This window comes from Passer montanus, unplaced genomic scaffold, assembly GCF_014805655.1.
Source record: "Passer montanus isolate IOZ18808 unplaced genomic scaffold, ASM1480565v1 scaffold41, whole genome shotgun sequence".
In the NCBI taxonomy this organism is placed as follows: Eukaryota; Metazoa; Chordata; class Aves; order Passeriformes; family Passeridae; genus Passer; species Passer montanus.
In genome coordinates, this window is record NW_024368930.1 from 1581702 (window position 1) to 1599647 (window position 17946).

The 17946-nt window shown below is 44.8% G+C and overlaps 1 protein-coding gene across 2 annotated transcripts in view; it reads left to right on the plus strand.

The window, feature by feature from the left end:
- Window positions 1-1663: 1663 nt before the first annotated feature.
- The window catches only part of TSHZ2 (teashirt zinc finger homeobox 2), a 210413-nt gene continuing 194130 nt past the window's right edge, over window positions 1664-17946 (plus strand). For both annotated transcript variants that reach the window (XM_039719453.1, XM_039719454.1), the window contains exon 1: window positions 1664-2432. In XM_039719453.1, coding sequence (XP_039575387.1) covers window positions 2393-2432 — 40 coding nt within the window. In that variant the 5' untranslated portion in view covers window positions 1664-2392. The remainder of the gene's footprint in view (window positions 2433-17946) is intronic.

Here is a 17946-nt window from a genome sequence, read left to right on the forward strand (position 1 = left end):
TATATTTATATTTATATTTGGGATGCAGGCCTGTGCCTTGCCTTGCAGATGACCCAGTGACACACTTCCTGGTGCCCTTCCTGGTGCTTTGTAACTGACAGATAAATTAAATATATTTATATTTATATTTATATTTATATTTATATTTATATTTATATTTATATTTATATTTATTTTTATTTTTATTTTTATTTTTATTTTATTTTTGTATTTTTATATTTTTGTATTTTTGTATTTTTGTATTTGAGGGGGATGCAAATTATTCATATTAATCCCAAGAGTTTCATTAGAAAGAATCAAATGCCAAAACAGGAAAAAAAAGAAAGGGGTAAAAACTCAGTTCTACAGCAACTTCTTGGTTTAAGAGTATCAGAAAAGCCACTTTTTGGAGGTCTTATACAAATTATAGATGAAATTATACATGGAAATTAGTCTGTCCTTTCCACCCCAAATCACATTTAAACGCTCAAGGTGTTCACAGCAGCTGGGGGAAAAGGAGCTGAAGGAATAAACGGGGCAGGGGAAGTTGTCTCTGTGTGTCTCAGGGACCGACACTGCTCAAAGCTCCCGTGCCACCTGCCCTCCTCGGCCTGGCAGTTTGGTGGGGCTCTGAAACGGTGACAAACCCTGCTCGGGAGGAGGGGACACAGATCTGGGTCCCCCTGAGGGTGCAGCAGCACCTGATGGATGGACCTGACTCTCCCTAAATCCAGGTGCCAGGGGGAATTCGGGGAGCAGAGGGGATTCACCCAAACTTCACCAAACTTCAGTGCCCAACCTCTGATCCCTTCGTGTTCCTACAGCTGGGACATCTCAGGGTGCAGAGTGACACCCTGGGCAGGGAGGGACCTGGGCACCAGCCTGGGGCTGTCCACAGGCGGGAGGGAGCACCTGGGGGAGCATCCCCTGGTCCCCAACCCCGGGCACACCTGGGGGAGCATCCCCTGGTCCCCAACTCTGGGCACACCTCGGGGAGCATCCCCTGGTCCCCACCGCCGGTCCCCAGCCCCGGGCACGCCTGAGGAGCACCCCGGTGACCCGGCAGCCGCGGGCAGCCCCGCGGCAGGAGGCCGCCCAGCGGGATCCCTGCTGCAATTCCCTCTTTTCCCCTGGAGCCGCCCTGCCTCGGGTGGATCGCACGGAGCGCCCCGGCCCCGGCTGCCCGCAGCGCCCTCCCTTGGGAAGCGCATCCTGCGGGGACGGGGTGACCCCGGGATGGGGATGTGGGGGTGCTCCCGCGTCTGCGGGGCAAGGTCCCGCATCGGGGGGTGGTCCCGTATGGGGGTGTCCCCTCGTGGAGGGGGTGTGAGGATGGGGTGTCCCTGCCTGGAGGGGGTTGAGGATGGGGAGTCCCCGCGTGGGGAGGGGGTGAGGATGGGGTGCCCCGCCTGGGGGGGGGTTGTGAGGAGGGGGTGTCCCCGCGTGGGGAGCGGTGTCCCCGCGTGGGGAGCGGTGTCCCCGCGGGGCCGGCGGGGTGGCGGCGGCGCTGGCGGCGGCGGGCGCGGTGCCGGCGCCCTGTCTCTTTAATGAACGGCTCTGCCGCCCGGCTGCGCGGAGTAAATTTCCTCCTGTCATCGGGTCGCGGAGGAGGAGTTTGTTAATGTTCAGTTTGCTCGGCGGATCGATGCTCGCTGGCATCGCCTCGCCCTGCCTGTGTGTGCGTGTGCGCGCGTGTGTGTGCGGTGCGCGCGTGTGTGTGTGTGCGCGCGTGTGTGTGTGAGCGCGTGTGCGCGCGTGTGCCCGCGCCGCGGGTGCGGGTGCGCGCGTGTGTGTGCGGATCCCACATTTCCTCCCATCCCGAGCCTCCCTGTCCGCTCCCATATCACTCACTGCCTGGCATCTGACAGCACGGAACCTGCGGCGCTCCGCGCACACACACGCACGCACACACACACACCGCGCACACCCGGGCACCGCTCCGCCATACGGCTCTGCGAGGAGGAGGAGGACAGGACAGGGAAGGGAGGAAGCAGCCAGCCCCACAGTCTCTCCAGAGCTGCCTTTTTAATATATACAGATCTATTTTGTTATTTATTTATTACCGTTCTCTGGCACTGTGGGCGCCTTTCATTTGCTCCTGAGCTTGGATGTTTGAATCAAAGCAAAGCAAGTGTTGCAACAGTTAAAAAAAAAAAAAAAAAAAAAAAAACAAAAAAAAAAAAAAAAAAAAAAGGGAGAGAGAGAAAGAGAGAGAGAGAGAAAGAAAGAAACCTAGATCTCTAAAATAAAATAAAAACCAAACAGGTTCCTATCAGTGAAGTGGAAAGGAGGGGGGCAGGGGAGGCTTGAGGGGGGTGCTGGGGAAGCAGCTGAGAGGCAGAGGAACACGGCTCAGGAGCGTCTCAGGGCTCTCGGATCTGGGGACAGAAGTGAGATTGGAGAAAGTAGAGCGATGCCAAGGAGGAAACAGCAAGCACCCAAACGGGCTGCAGGTAAGGAGAAGCCATCCACTTACACAGCCTCTGTCTCTCCACTCCTTCCACTCCTACCCCCCATCTTTATTATTATTTAGGGTCACCCTTGCTTTTCCGGGCTGGATCTTTATTTATTTATCCCCCTCCCCCTCCCTTTCCCTCCGTAAGTCTGGGGAGCCAGTTCCATTCTTGCTGCCAAGGTTTCCCCGTGGCACGGGCTGTCCGCTCGCCCTCCGCCGCTCCCCGCTCGCCGCTCCCCGCTGCCGCTGCCCGCCCGAAACTTTTCCCCCCAACTTTCTTCCCCCGGCGCCCCTTCTCCCCCTGCCCCTTCCCCTGCCCGAACCGAAAGCAGTCAGGCTTCCCTTTGCTTTTGGCTTTAGGATAGATTGTTATTTTTTTTTCTTTCCCCTCTTCCTTTCTGGTTTTCCTCCCTGCCGGTGGCTTTCGCTTTGGATCCGCGTGTTTCGCGAAGTGGGTCGGGGTGTTTAATCTTTTATTTCGCCGTATTTCTGGTGCCAGTTCTGGCCGGGTGTGTGTGTGAGAGAGCGCTCTGTGTGCCTGAAATAGTACAGGGACTCTCTCTGTGATGAACCCGGTGGGGAAGTTCAGCCTTTGATCATCAGTGGTGAAAATTGCAACAGGAAATAAAATGAAACGTTCTGACTGTTAGAAGACAATCCGCATTTTCAAATCAAATCCTTCTTTTGTTTCGTAGCCGAGTTTATATATTTGCACATGCCAAGTGGTTTTGCAATTTATTATTTTTTTTTTAACAGAAGAAAATAGTTTGCAACTTTGGAAGTGTTTTGTTTGTCATTGTAGGGTGTTCTTTTTCTTTTGGGGGCCAAGAAAAAGAAACAGACGAGTGGGTCTGTATAGTAAATCTTTTCAAAGAGTTCTCTTTCAGGCTCCTTAATTGCTTTTTATTTTTTTTTTAATAGTGTGGTGGGGTTTTGTTTCTGGGAAGCGCAATATGGAAGTTCATTTTTCTTCTGCCAGACCCACCCACTGAAAAATCAGCTTTCCAGTTGATTGCCAGCTTTGATTTGACATTTGATTGATCACCTGTCATCTTGCTGCCTTTGATCTATTCATTCTTGATATATATCAATAAATCACTCACCATGGTAACCCAAGTGCCAATGACGTAAGGCTTGCCCTCTAGATTCTCTTAGCCAGACATGCACAATTATTATCTTGTTTGGCTTTTAATGTAGGCGGGTTTTTTCCCTTCTTTTTTCCCTTTGTGCCCTTCCTCGGATTAGTTCTTTAAAGAAAACTCATATTTGATGTCTTTAGTTCCAAATTTTTCCCTCGCCCTTGTGACTATTTCCTGGCTGTAGTACAGCCGATGTGGGACAAAACGTATGGGCAAGTTTAGTGGCACACTTGAATAAACTTTGTGAAGTAGTGCTTGGGATCCAGGCAGGGGGAAATGTCACCCCAGAGAAACTGGGACACGCGGAACTTTTATCAACTCACAGCTCTGGCTGCATTTCCTCGGCTGCAGGACAATGGGCTGCAGGCAGGAGCTTTTGGGACGTGCCCAGTGAATGTACCTGTGCAGGTTGGGATTCCTGGCAGGCAAAGATCCCAAATTTATGGTGATCGCCGTAAATAACAGTTCCGCTAGAAATACACACATTTATATAAATATATAAATATATATATATGTATTCGGGAGGCCTCTGCTGTCAGAGTCACTGTTATTATTTTCTTCACCAGGAGGTTTGATCTGAATAAGGCACTCACATTTTCAACTTGCAGGATAAATAAATAGCTGGTTTTTCGTGCATGCTGATCGGCACAGTGTCAGTGCTAGAACTGCTCCTTTTTTCTCTCTGTCGGGAACGTGAGGCTTCATTTTATTTGGGTTTCAAAGTAGAATTTTCACTTGGAATGTGTGTAGTATCTCTTCGTGGCAGGGCACGGTGTTCTTTTTTAGGAACATAGGATACAGTAAGTAAATTTTTGCGAGCAAAGCCCGTGCTGTTGTTTCCCGGGATTTCCCTGCTGAGATACAGTAAGAGATGTTTTTATCCAGGATCCTACAGCATTTTTAAGATCTTAATGACAAGGGAGAAACTCGTATGACCACAATTAGATCTCTCTTTTTTCAGTCTCATTATAAAGTGTGCACTGCTCTTCAGTGGTGCATTTCTTTGATTAGATTTCTCCTCAGATCAATGTTGTTTCAGGTGAGCAAAATCCTGCAAATGTAGTCCAGTTTCAGCCAGCAGAACTATTTGAAGTAGGTTTATACATTTGCAATAGTTCTCCTGCTTTGAAGTTGTATTTGTCTGTTTGTGGGGGGTAGGGGGGAGTTTCAAAGAGCAGACGTGCCTGTTGTATATAGTTCTTAAAACTGACTTTCATTTTCAGGGATAATGCTGAGGTTCTGTTTTGTATGGTGAAAAATACCTCAAAGTGACAGGAGACAGACTGTGCAATAAGAAATGTATCTCTCATCAAGGCTGATAGCAAAGCTCCTTAGTCCTTTTATTTAAAGGAGTTAATACATTATATATTACTTAATTTTCACTTTTATTTATTTTTAGTTGTACAAGTTCAAAGGTATCAGTTGCATTGCATTTTGTCTTGATGGCAGCAGAGATATTGAAGAGAAGTTTGCAACTTTTTGTTTCTTCAGATAGTTCACCTCCAAGGGAAGAAAAATGATAAGCCTTATGATTCTGGACATGCCTGCTTTTGTCATTGCTTAAAATTAAATACTATGCACAACTGTAAATAATTACTGCCATGCACTGACTTTGAAAGCAGGTTTCGAGTTTGATTAATGAATAATGTAAAGGTTAGAGAGAACCAGCGAGTGAATCAGAAGTGAGGTCCTGCTGTTAGATGAAAATCTATCTAGAGAAATATACATGGCAATTTTGTCCTTTTCTATTATTAATTTTAAACCTTGTATTCCTAAGAAATATATTCCAGAGCATTGTAATGAAACAAGGGAGTGTAATTGGATAAATGGAGCACTATTTCTGTGTGATGATGGGGATTTCTGCTCTCCGATTACACTTTTAGAGCCACTTTATTTCACATCAACACCCAAACGATGTCAGACGCATTCTGATCTTTGCAGGGCCGAATCTTCTCTGAATCATCCTTGCTTTTTGAGAGTGTCATTTCCAAGTCGATAGTTCTTGAGGCAGAGAGTTGCAGCTCTTTCCATCAGAGCCTGCTTTAGGATGGGACCTGTGCCTGCAGCAAGCAGCCCGTTGGTGTTGGGGCTCTCACCCCAACGCATCACAAGGGGTTTTATAACAGGGCCTGATTCTTCCCTGAAGCATCACTGAGCTCTGCCTGCTCCTGTGAGCAAGAGGAGGCTCAGGCCCACAAAGTCCTTCATCCCTCAGCAAAATGCAGCCCCGTCTGGGGCAAAAGTCTCGTAAGGATTCCATAACAAATGGTAATATATTAACAGGAGGGTGGAAAAAGGGTGGAAGCAAAGCAGAATTGCTATTCAGATTTTATTCCTAGGGGTATGAAATAGCTTTCAAACACAATTTCACTGGATTAAACTCTCCTTTCCCCTGCAGCTTGTTTAAATGTGCATATTTTATTTTGTGATCATGAATTGGTAGTTTGCTTTTTTAAAGCCTGCAAAGAGGAATCTGGACTTAACGCCCTTTGCGGGTGAAATTTTATATTTCTTCTTTTCTTTCTCTCTCAGCCCCTACAGACTAACTAACAACCAGAGCTGGGGAGAAGTACAGCAGAAGCAGGTTTCAGGCACATTTATTCTGTTTATTGGAGCTGTAGAATAACACGGGTTTGTTTTTGGAAGAGTCCTCATAGAGCAGCAAGGAGAAGACGGTGAGCAGGGAGTTCTTTAAAGCTGCAGCTTGCACCTTAGTAGGAAAGGTTATTTAAACCAGAATTCTATTTAGAATGTGAAATTCTGCTTGAGCAGAGAGCAGAGTAAATAACCAGCAAGGCTTGCTCCCTGTGCTTCTGTGGTGAAAGGCAGCCAGATATCTCTAGAAATGTAACCAGGAGCACTGTGGCTGTTCCAGGGTTGTTTGTATCCTTTATAACAGGGGCAATGGCAGCAGATTCCAAGGAAGCAGTGCTGAATGAAACTGTAGAAATGGCAGCACTGTTTTGTTTCAACATCCTCCAGAAAAGCAACTGCACATCAAAACCACCTAAACAGTTCATGCCTCAGAACCCTTCACTTACAGTGCACATCACGATGCTGACAGATGACAAAAAGGCCAAGGTGTTCACAAACAAGAGGAGCCTTTAAATCCTGGTTAATTAAATATATTCAAAAATAGGTACTTTTGCAACTAAAGAGGCACCAAAATTAGTCGCCATCTGCGTTAAATTCTGCAGTCGGCTCCTAAGCCCAAAACTGCTCGGGAATTTTTTTTCCCGTGTCAGAACTCAGGCCTGAACGGGACAGTTTGAAATCACATTCATTTTAGTGCCTATTTCCCTATTTCAATTTTCCTCTCATTTAGCCAAGCCCAGTATCTCCCCACTATCTGAAGAGCAGGGCGCACCCAGAGTTCAGCCCCCGTGACTGGGAAACAAAAGACATTTCCATCAGCAAATGACACAATTTTACAGCACTTTTGAAAGCGTGTCCATTGTCAGAAATTCTAGTGCATAACTGCTCTCCCTCCTCCGTGCTCTCTGAGAAGCCCATTTTCTCCAAACCGGCAGCATTTTGGAAATTTCCTCCCCGGGCTTTCTCCTCCTGGTTTTTGCTCTCATTATCAGCACCCACCTCGAGGAGCTGTCTCCCCTAGCAGAGGTCCCTGGAGTCCCTCGGTAGCACAGGGCCAGGGTGAGCTTTTCTGCCGTCATTTCCCTTCCCATCCCGATGAGGACATCACTCCCAGAGAGCAACTCCAGACTCGCGGAGAAAAAAAAGCTGTCAGTTGCTGCGGCTGCAATTCCCAACTTAGCAGCAGCAGAGGGAATGGAACTGTACTCTATCAATTACAGTTGGAACCAGAGGCTAAACACTTATTGTGTTAAGCTATTGTGCAGATCTTAAGAGCTCAAATGTAAAAAAAATATCATGTCAGCTGGTGGAGGGGAGAATAAGGCCTGGTTCTTCCACTGGATGACGTATTATTAGGAAAGGCAAAGTAAAATTATTCAAATTCTGTTTAATGCTTCTCGGGTTGGGATGTGTGTGCCACATTCTGCCTTTAAAAGGTGGGCTTTGCTGCTGGAATAAGCCTTTGTTTTCCCCTCTTCTCTGCAAAATGAAAATATTTGTGAAGTTTTACCTCCAAAGCGTGCTCACGCAAGCAGAGAGACATTTTCATTTGCCTCCCAATCTGATACAGGAGCCAAGTGGAACCACATTACACTCTGAGCTGAAATCTTCCATTTCATTCATGCAAGAGCAGGGATTTTTCATTACCTATTTAATTACAATCATTTACATGAGAGTGGGCCCAGTTCAGCAGCTCTTACTCAGCACTTTGCTTCGGTGGGTGACTGGACTGTGGAAGGACTGTCTGTGCAAGACTGGGCTGTTCAGATACAAAATTCAATATGTATGTTCCTGGAGAAGCATTCTGCCTCTGAAGAGGGACCAGATTCTTCCATTAAGCTTTAAATCCAGGGCCAGTTCTGCTTGGAACTTCTGTTCCTAACGCTTGTGAGCTATTCTTTCCTGAAGGCTGGATGACTGAGATATTCTGCTTGCTCGGCCAACTTCCCTCCCCAGTCACGTTTCCGTGCTCTGTGTTAATTACTGAGCACTGGTTCTGGGTACCAGGAGGTGAGATGGGCTTTTTAAAAAAACCCTTTTTTAAGGCATGGTGTTCATGTTGTGCACAGAGGCGGCAGCTCTCGAGAAAATGCATGAAATTGGGGTTGCAAATCCAAAGCCTGAAAGTTCCATGTGCTTTTAGGGGCTAAAAGCAGTTATTTCTCATTAAGGTGGCTTCTCACTTGAGGCTGTTGGCACAGAGTAATTTTTACTGTTTTATAATAACGGCTTCTGCAACTCAGAAGTGCCTTGACAGCAAACCGTGTATTTTTTAAGGTTTCAAGGAGAAAAGCATCACAGAAGCACAGTGTTTCCCATTAGATTTACACATCCCTCTTCAACTGTTGCTGGCTTTTCATCCATTACCTTGCGAGCTTTCTCAGGCAAAAAAAAAGAAGTGGAAAAACTGGTCTTCTGATCTAATTGTTGCATTAAGTGTTTCATTTAGAAAAATGAAGAGAATCTTTGTTTCCCTTAAAGAAATGTTTTCCCCCTTTGCCCTAGGAAAAAGAAAGGCACAACAATAGCTTCAAAATGACAGGATCTGATTGTGAAAAATACAGAGTTTCTAACGTGCAGCGCCTGATGGTCCCGAGTATTGGTAAAATTCTACGGTTAAATAGAACAAACAGTCCTAAATGTCTGAGAAACGAATCCTTTTCAGGCATGCACACATCCATACCTGCAAGGAGGGGAGAAAAGTGCCTGGCTGGGAGAGGGATGCACCTGGAGAGCTCGGTTGTTCGGAGCAGGGTTTGATTATTGCACCAATCTTTGCCCAAATGTTAGAACTGTGCTGTTAGCAGTGGTGTCCCCTGAAAGTCCTTTGTTAGGGTTTATTTTCTTCAAACCTCCAGCTCCTGGAGTCTGATGATGATTATGCAAGTGTCCAATATGCATTTTAAAAGGAAATTTATTTCAAACTGCTTGCTCTGGAGAGGAGCTTGAAAACAAGCAGGCTGGAAGTTCTCATGCAGAAGAAAAATGTCTTGATTCTCAGAGTGACTCTTTTTAACTTCCCATCATTTTCAGCCAGTCCCATGATTTTTGAGGTTGTGCTTCGTGCTTTTTGTATAAACAAGGTTGGCAGTATTGCTTTTGCCTGATTCTGGTGATGAACTGGTGTGTGTGTGTGTGTGTGTCTGGGTGTATCATTACAGACATGCACACACATAATATCAGTAAACAAAATACTGAACATAATGATGGAGTGGAGCTGTGTGGATTGGAGCTCTGGCTTTGTATTGCCATAAACAAAGCAGTTCTGAGAGCTCAGACCATCGGTTCTTGAGGAGTGACTTTCAATTGAAGTTTCCTGGAGATTGCTTTTAGTGGCAATTAAATCTAGAAAGTTAATAGGCAGCAACTGCTCTTTATAGGATAAATACTATGAGGAATGCACAGCCTACCTTTTTCCCAGATATAATCAGGCTGAACTTTATTGAAAAAAAATTTACAACTAGCAACATTAATGCTGTATTTTTATTGTATTAATGCAAATGAGATGCTGACTTCGTTCTTTCATCTCCATGGCTTGTATCTATTAGAGCTGTATCTTATTCCTTTCTGTGTCTTTTCTCCCTGTGTTCTGTAAACTGCTCTCCTCTAATGATACTCAGGCTCATTAAAGTTACTCCCAATGCTAAAGAGACTCTGGGAAACATCCTGGGCTGTGCATGGCTGTGGAAAAGCACAACTACCGAGTAAATGGAGAAAACTAATCCAGATCAAGCCTTGCATTCCCGTTTTGGGAAACCTTTAAAATTGATGGGTCGAACAGGAAGAAAAAGCTCACAGGAAGGACTGTGTGCTGCAAAGAACAGGTCATTTTCAACTCACAGCCCTACCTGACAAAGATAAAAAGCAATAAAGTTTTAAGGAGCTCGCTGGCTCTTCCTGCATCTCTCTCAAAAGACTCATTTAATTGAAAAGCCTGTTGTGCTTGTTTTTATGCATGTAAAACAGAAAAGGGGCAATTTTGCACAGGGCCTGATATTCCTGCACAATATAATTGGAACTCTTCCTGCCTGCTTTTTAAGTCTCTCTGTTCATATAAAATTAAGACCCACTTATCTTAAATTGTAGTAAATCTCATCCAATATTGCTTTCATAACTTAAAAAAGGCTGTTACATATTCCCAAAGCAACTCTGCTGAAGTGATATTGGGTCTGTTTATGTGGAATCGGTGCAGAATTCCTATTGAAAAAATGAGCAGCTTACAGTTCTTGTTTTTAATGAAAATAATTAAATTCTCTAGAATACCCTGATAGCTCAGATTTTTTTTTTTTTCCTAGTGAAACTCTGCTTAGAGGAGATCGGAATGAAAATCTGCACATTGCAGTTTGGTGTGTGCAGACAACAACCTCATTTCTATCACTCGCCCTGCACTTGGACAGAAGTAATTTCTATTTTTCACTGAGATATTTTACTCTGAATTTTCCATATATAAATATTTTTTGTGTGAATTGCATGGCGAATCACCAGCACGATTTATAAGGTCTGCAATTTTCTTTGTACATATAGGAAGGACTCATTTGCTTCCCGCAGGGTGAGTGGACTTCACAGGAAAGCGCCGGGTCTTTTATGATTTTATGTTTTGTATCGAAGAAACATTACCTTGTACCAGCTGCTGTATTGGTCTACCAAAATTATTTTTTTATGTGTTTTTCAGCCGTGTCGTGCCATACATAAGCACAGTACAAGTAGCATTAAATTAACACGTGAAAGGAGAAAGAAGCTAAGTAGTTATATTGATCATCTGTAGCATTAAATGCTAAAAAAAATCAAAAGCTTTCCACTGCTTTTGATTAGCTGCGTGGATCCTGCTCCTATTTGTGTCCTTTGTTAGGCAGTGGAGCAATGTTTCTTCACACTTAGCACCTTTCTTCCGTGGTTTTCTTGCTGATACTCCTCGGAATAACCCCAGAGATGTGGAATATTTCCCCTCAGTTGTGCAGAAGGGCGAATTGAACCCGGGAGGTTTTACCTGATTTGCTCAAGGTCAAGCAGCGTTTGCTCCCAATTCCCTGCTCGAGGTACTAGATCACATTTCTATCATCAGAGCATTTCCAGGAGGGAAGTCTGGGCTGGAAGCTGAAGGCATCCCCTGTCCTGTGCTGGGGGAGAAGAGGGAACAGCCCAGCTGGGACCTGGGGAATGTGGAATTACAGTTTCATCCCTCCCTGCAATTCCCTGTGGTGGTGGAAGAGGCACTTTGCTCATGGCCAGGAGCTCCCAAAAATGGGAGGGCTCATGGTTTGAGAAAGCAGAGCTCTGTTAATTCCACCAAGCTAAGGGAGCTTGACTAAGCAAGAGTTTTCAACAGAATAATCAAGTTTCTTGCATTCTGGTTTTTGGTCAGTGGTAAGTTTCAGGACCAGAGAATTTGGTTCCTGTTACTTTTCTTCCCATAAACTGTTCTGCATTTCTTTGGCAGAGCTGGATGTGGCTGTCTATAAAGCATTGCCCTGAGAAATATGTAAAACCTGGTGTAATTGCAGCTGAACAAGCCATACACATTTTCCTCCACCCAGACTGCCAGAGGTGGTTGGAATTCTCTGGTGATAGAGCTTGAGGCTCAGCTTGCACTCCTAGGGGGTCTAAATCCTTACATGGGCAGCTAAAGAGAGACCTGAATTTTGAAAAGCCTTTAGCACCAAATTCCCATGGACCTCCCTCAGTTCCCTCTCTTGTGTAAACTGGAATTGGGCCTCAATCAAGGCCACTTTGATGTTGTTTCCCTGGACTGGAGATGTATGTATTGCCTATAGAAGAAATATGGTGCAGGTAATAGCCTGTGGATTCATTAAGGGTTGTTTATGTTTATTTTCACACCATATTACCTCTCAGCAATGGTTGTTTCAGCCATTATATTGACAGGAACTCTGAATAAATCTTAGGTAATATGGGGCTGATCTGCCTTACCTGGGAGACCACCTGCTACCCTCTCGAGCAGAGGTGCTGAATCACCAGGTAGGGCTTTCTTCTCCAGAGCTGGGGACTTGGGAGGCTCTCCCGTGGCTCCTTTTCATGTGGAAATTAATACTTGCCTCTATTTCTGAATAGTAGGTTATTAGAGTTCGTATGCAAATTCCCAGGATGGGAATTTGTCTCTCGTTGATAATTGATATAATAATATATATTTTTAGTGGTCCAAAGTCCTTGAGCTCGAGCCTTGTATATGTAATTTATGTTTATTTCTTACTGTTATTAACTGTAATTTAGTTGTTGGCGCCTTTCATTGCCTTAGATTGAAGGGAATGTCTCTCCCCATTGCCCCTCCATAAACAATGCCCTCTCAGGGTTCCTTCTCCTGTATCCTTGCCCAGACATTTCCTAGCCTGTCAAATACTGTCATTTTATTCCTTACAGATCATTCACAGTACGTCTCCTGTTGCACACACAAATAAGGAACAAATGCAATCAGGATGCATCATCGTTTAGCATAACAAATAAAAGCCGATCTGTGCAGATTTGCCTTAAAGTGTCTCTTAATATGTATTGTCAAAATGTCTGAAGATGTCTCTAACTCCTAAGAGTTTAATTATTTGTGACAATTAAACTAATATTCAGAGCAGGAAAAAAAATTAAGGGATTAAATATTTTCTCTTGTCAAAAGCTAACAAAACATCACCTGGCAGAGCAAACTCTTTAAATTTTGTGTTTCAAGCAGACCTTAGAAAGGAAAAAGCACCAGAACAAAATTACAGGCCCTGGATTTTGTATGGAATTTGAGAAAACTGTATTTTTAAAACTAGACCAAAATGTAAAGGCACATCATTAAAGTATATATCAGTAATGAGCAGCTGAATACTTGATGATTAAAAAGAGTTTCTATCAATTTTTAAGGCAGTGCTGAAATTTATGGCCAAGGGCTGCTCTGACTGAATCAGGAACTCAGACCTGGGATTTTCAGCCTCGCCTGGTTATTGTTTTACTCGTGCATGAGAAAAAGCAGCTCAAATATGACAGCACAAGTCATCAGCCTTTTCTGTGGCCGGAATTACAGATGTATTTTTTTGTTTTGTTTTTTGTCTGATGAGCTCTTTAACCCTCTGGGCTGTTCAGACTGGAGAGGCAAGGTGCAGTGAATAGGGCAGGGTGAGTAGCCAAGACTGGTGCCCAGGGCTCAGCATCTTCACCTGCCTGGCAGGCCTTGAATGTAGTAAAAGTTCACATGTATGATAGTAAAAATAGGGGGAAAATAGGGAAAATCTTGAACAGAACAGAAAACCAGCATGGTCTTTGAGAGCAATGTTGTGTGGATGTGGGAGCACTGGATATCCAGGGCATGGCAGCAATAACTTCTGTGTTATGGACTCAGCAGTTCTTACAGTCCAGATTGTTTGGGGTTTCCTTTTGAGAAGTTTGATTTCTACTGGTTCTAATGTTTCCAGTTCTGAGCTGCTCGAAGCGACCATTTCCATTATTAAAATCTGTGTTTTCTTTCTTAAAACGTTCTTCCTGTAATTTAGGGTAGGATGTTATTTGGCAAAATATTAGAAGACGTTCATCAGGGTTTATTTCAAAGCTGTGGGACCACTGAGCTTTCTGGCAGTGACGTGAACATTTTTCAGAGATGTCTTCTGCTTTCCCTGAGAAAATCCACCCAAATTTGTCTGACTTATAAAGCCTAAAAGTTGCTGTTGCCAAAGAATTTTTAGAAGGTGACACAGCATTCTCCAACGTGCCATCCCCACCACACATGCTCTGTTCTTGGTTTCTCTTTTTCAATTACATTCCCTTAAAAAACAGCTGAGCTGGGGATAAGTAGGACAGTGGCTGTGCAGGGGCAGCAATGGGTCCGAGCAGGAGGAGAATGAAGAAAAGGTTTTGTTTGTGTTTAGCTGGAGCCCAGCCCTTGAGGGAGGAAGAAGAGAGATTTAGGGGGCAGAACATGGACAAGAGGGGCAGAAAGCATAAAATTATGAAATATCCATAGAAAGCAGGGGTAAATTCATGTGCATGACTTTGTTGCCTGGTCATCATAGAGCACCACAGTGACCGTGAGTTGTGCCAGGAGCATGTCCGGCAGCTCCTGCCCGGTCAGGCCTGGATGTGGCTCCACACTTGGGACTCCCAGCTGGCTGTCCCAAAGCCTGTGCTCATCCACACCTCACAGACAGAAAGGATGTGTGCAGGAAATCCATCCAGCCCAGCCGGGGAGCAAACCTTGCCGGGCCGTGCTGGGCTGGCAGTGCCAGGCCTGAGGGGCCGCCATGGCCTGGTAGGCCTGGCGCGTCAGGCGGGACCTTCTTCTGTGGGGAAAAAGTCAAAAAAACCCCCTTAAAATTGGCCAGAGCTGTGCCCCCCATGTCAACTGAATGGCAGAATGAGATCCCATCCACAGGCACGGTGCAGGCAGCTCAGGAAAAGGACAAAACCCAATGGGAAGGAGGAAAATCCCGATTCCTGGTGCGGGAACCAGGAGAAGATGATGTCGGGCAGGCGCAGGGCTGCCCTTGGATGGCAGTGCCAGCAGGAGAGTGGAAGAGCTCAGGCAGCACATGGACAGGTTGGTGACCCCATATAGAATGTGTGGCAATGGTACATTTGATATATTTGATATATTTGGTGTGTTTGGGAGGTGTCGGGGTGTGGGACGGAGGGGTTGGTCAGCGGCGGCGCCAGGCCTGGCATGGCCGGGCTGGGTCAGGCTGAAGGGAGCGTGGGCACTCTGGGCAGTGAAGTAGCTGTGGTACAAAAGCAGCTTGGAGACAGCACAAAGAATCCTGCCAGGAGTTTCAGCCACAGATATCTGTTCAGATAAAAGGCTTGGTAGTCTGAGAGCTCCTCTCTTGCCCAAACATGCCCATGGTGGAGCGCTGGTCCCTGGGTCGCTGTGTGGGTACCTGCCCTGGGCCCCTGGGGCTCTCACTTTGGTTTTACTCGGAGACAGGGGTTTATTTTATTTCATTTTGTTTGCTGCCCCATGGGAGTTTTTCCTATAAATGTGGTCTTTCTATCTGAAAGTCAGCGACAAAACTCGAATCAGGCTCAGCCAGAGCAGGTTGCCTTCAGGTTATTGTACTGGTTTGTGTCACCTCCAGCATTTGTGTATTAAATAACTACAATCCTGAGAATGTTAATCTAGAAAACAGTCATCTCTGCATTACTCTTCTGCTGTTTTGGTGAACTTATTAAAGATTTTACAAACTTGTGATTTGGGTTAAACAAATGTAAATCATGTGGAGAAAGAGTTGTGGGAAGGCAGAGGAATGTTATGATGCCATCAACATCTGGGTTTCCATTTGTTTGGATTAGGGACATTTTACCTTAATCATTCCCAAACATGTCTGCTAAAATTCCTTCTTTCATTTTTTATCACCTATGAGGTACAGCCAGGCAGAGTTTCAATATTTGTGTGTGTGTGTTAGGGTAAAAGTGCTGAAATTTGTTGTTGCTGTGAGCGGACAGTCTCATTTTTATGTTGGTCCTCCCTCTTTATAATTGTTTGGAAGCATTTTGATTCCGTTCAAATGCACTATTTCCAATATATAAAGTATGAGCAGGGGAACAAGGGAGTGATTATGAGTTTCTCCAAGGAAATAAGCATCTCTTAGCCATCATCCTGCAACTGGGAAAATTCTAATACATGACATCTCTGTAATGTAACCTAATAATATTTTTTTTTTAAGCAGTGATGTAATGGGGAGAGTGACCTGGACTTTGTAAAAGTTCCTCTACTTACTTCAGATTCCCAAGGGCAATGTAACATTCTAGACAGTGTTTTATATGCCCTGATTAAAATGTAACATATTTTTGCATTTCCTGTGCAGTGACCTGTTAGTGCTCATAGACAGAACACTTAAAGAACAGTTACAAGGAGACATTTCCAAATGTGCCTAATACAGGCGAGTTTTTATAACATTCTTATTTCATTTGAAATTGCAGCTACAGCAGGAACCATTCAGACGGCGCATTGATTTAACTTTTTAATCCACTGTTTTGCTACGTCAAGTAAAATAAATGTTTGTTTTTAGCTCCCTTTTTTTGCATTGCTAAAACTCGTAACTACTCGCTTTAAGCTTGGGATTCTAAAGGGAGCTACATTATCTGAGATTTAAAGCTTGCTTTTTGTAGCTGCTTTCTCACAACTCCCCCAAGAAAAAAAAAATAACAAAAGTACAACTTTAGCAAAAAGGGCTTTTATATCTCTATCAATTATAGAAACACCAGCTGCAGTAGATTACAAGTGTGTTTGGCTGATTGTGATGTTGTGTGGGGAAAACTGTCACAAGGAGCTGGATGCTGTTCTCCCCGGCAGCTCCGGGATTCGCTCAGCTCGGCTCCCCGGGCTCAGCAGTGCTGCTGCCAGGGCTGGGTGGGCAGGAGCAGCAGCCTGCCCTGGCACTGCAGGCTGCCACAGCCAGCTCTGGATGGAGCACACGTCCTGGAGGAAGGATGGAATGTGGGCACAAGTGTGAACCGTGTGCCACTGTGTGCGTGTGCTGCTCTGGGAGCTGGGGCAGAGCCACACAGAGCCAGACCTGGGCCAGCGGCCTCTGGGGACAGCTGCTCCACTCAGTGTTCTTCTGTATTTTTCGCATCCAAGATATTTACTTTTGCTTTTGAAGAAGAAAGTGAGGGAAAAGGCACCACAGAACAAAAATTGTTTGACCAGCCCATAAAGGTAAAGCAGCTGGAAGTCGTGGATAAAAGAATTACGATATCAAGGCAGCAATGCAAGATGTGCAGTTTAGGATATTTGGTGCTGTTGAGCTCAGGAAAAAATTAATGTCTCAACATGTGTGCAGGTCATTATCACTCCACTAAAATCTGGCTACAAGGGTAGCAGCCCAAGGGTCCTCAGTTGGTTGTGCCTTGGTTACTATGTCATTTATCTTACTGTGCTTTGGGTCACTCTGGGAGGACGTGGTTGGGCCCTGGTTTATTTTAACAAAGGGAATCTGACATAGGAAAGTTTCATGTATACTTTACAGTGAAAATGCAATTTTCTATTTTCATTTAATCCCAGGAATGTTGGCATTTTCCAGGCTGTCAAACAAATGAGTGCACTGGAGGACAGTTAGATGTGTCTGTCTAGTTCATCTATCTAATCTACCTCATTTCTAATATGCCCATCACCACGGTGTCTAGGCAGAAAGTATCTGCCTTGCTTTTGCTTTTCGTCTTTATTGGCTGTGGTAACCTAATTGAGTCCTAAGAGCTTTCAGATTCATCTGCAAAAATAATAACAAAAACATTATCAGAATAATGATTCATATTTGTACTCTTACTCAGAATTTCCCTTTCTCTTCTGAGTGTATTTGGTTAGTGGATTACTGTTGTTTTATCTAGAAGAGGTTATGCTTTGGAGGTGTATTAAATTGGAATTTTACTTGAGTCAGCAGTGAGTCAAAACTTCATTTGGCTACTAAAGTGAATTCACTCATGTCTTCTGACTACCTTCTGCATTTCTCTGCAGAAGTTGACTTCATTTACTCAGGCACCCAGTCTAGCATCTGCATCTGTTCTCTGACCCCTTGTCATATAAACCATAGGTAAAGGTAATAAAAAGCGATAGAAATCGTGGCTTCAAAAATGTTATCTTCCTTTGGAAGCCCTGGTTTCTGTTACATTTAACTGCTTCTCTCTGTGCCAATTAGCTAAAAAGGCACGGTAAGACTGAAGTGAGTGGTTTTCCAGGAGCAGAGGCCTTGCTGAGGGGAGATAAAGTGCTGCTGCTGATTTGGGTGTGTGCACGTGGGTACCACGAGCTGCCTGTGCTCGTGGGGAGAAGGTGCTGCAAGGGCCGGGGTGTGCCAGCCCTGCAGC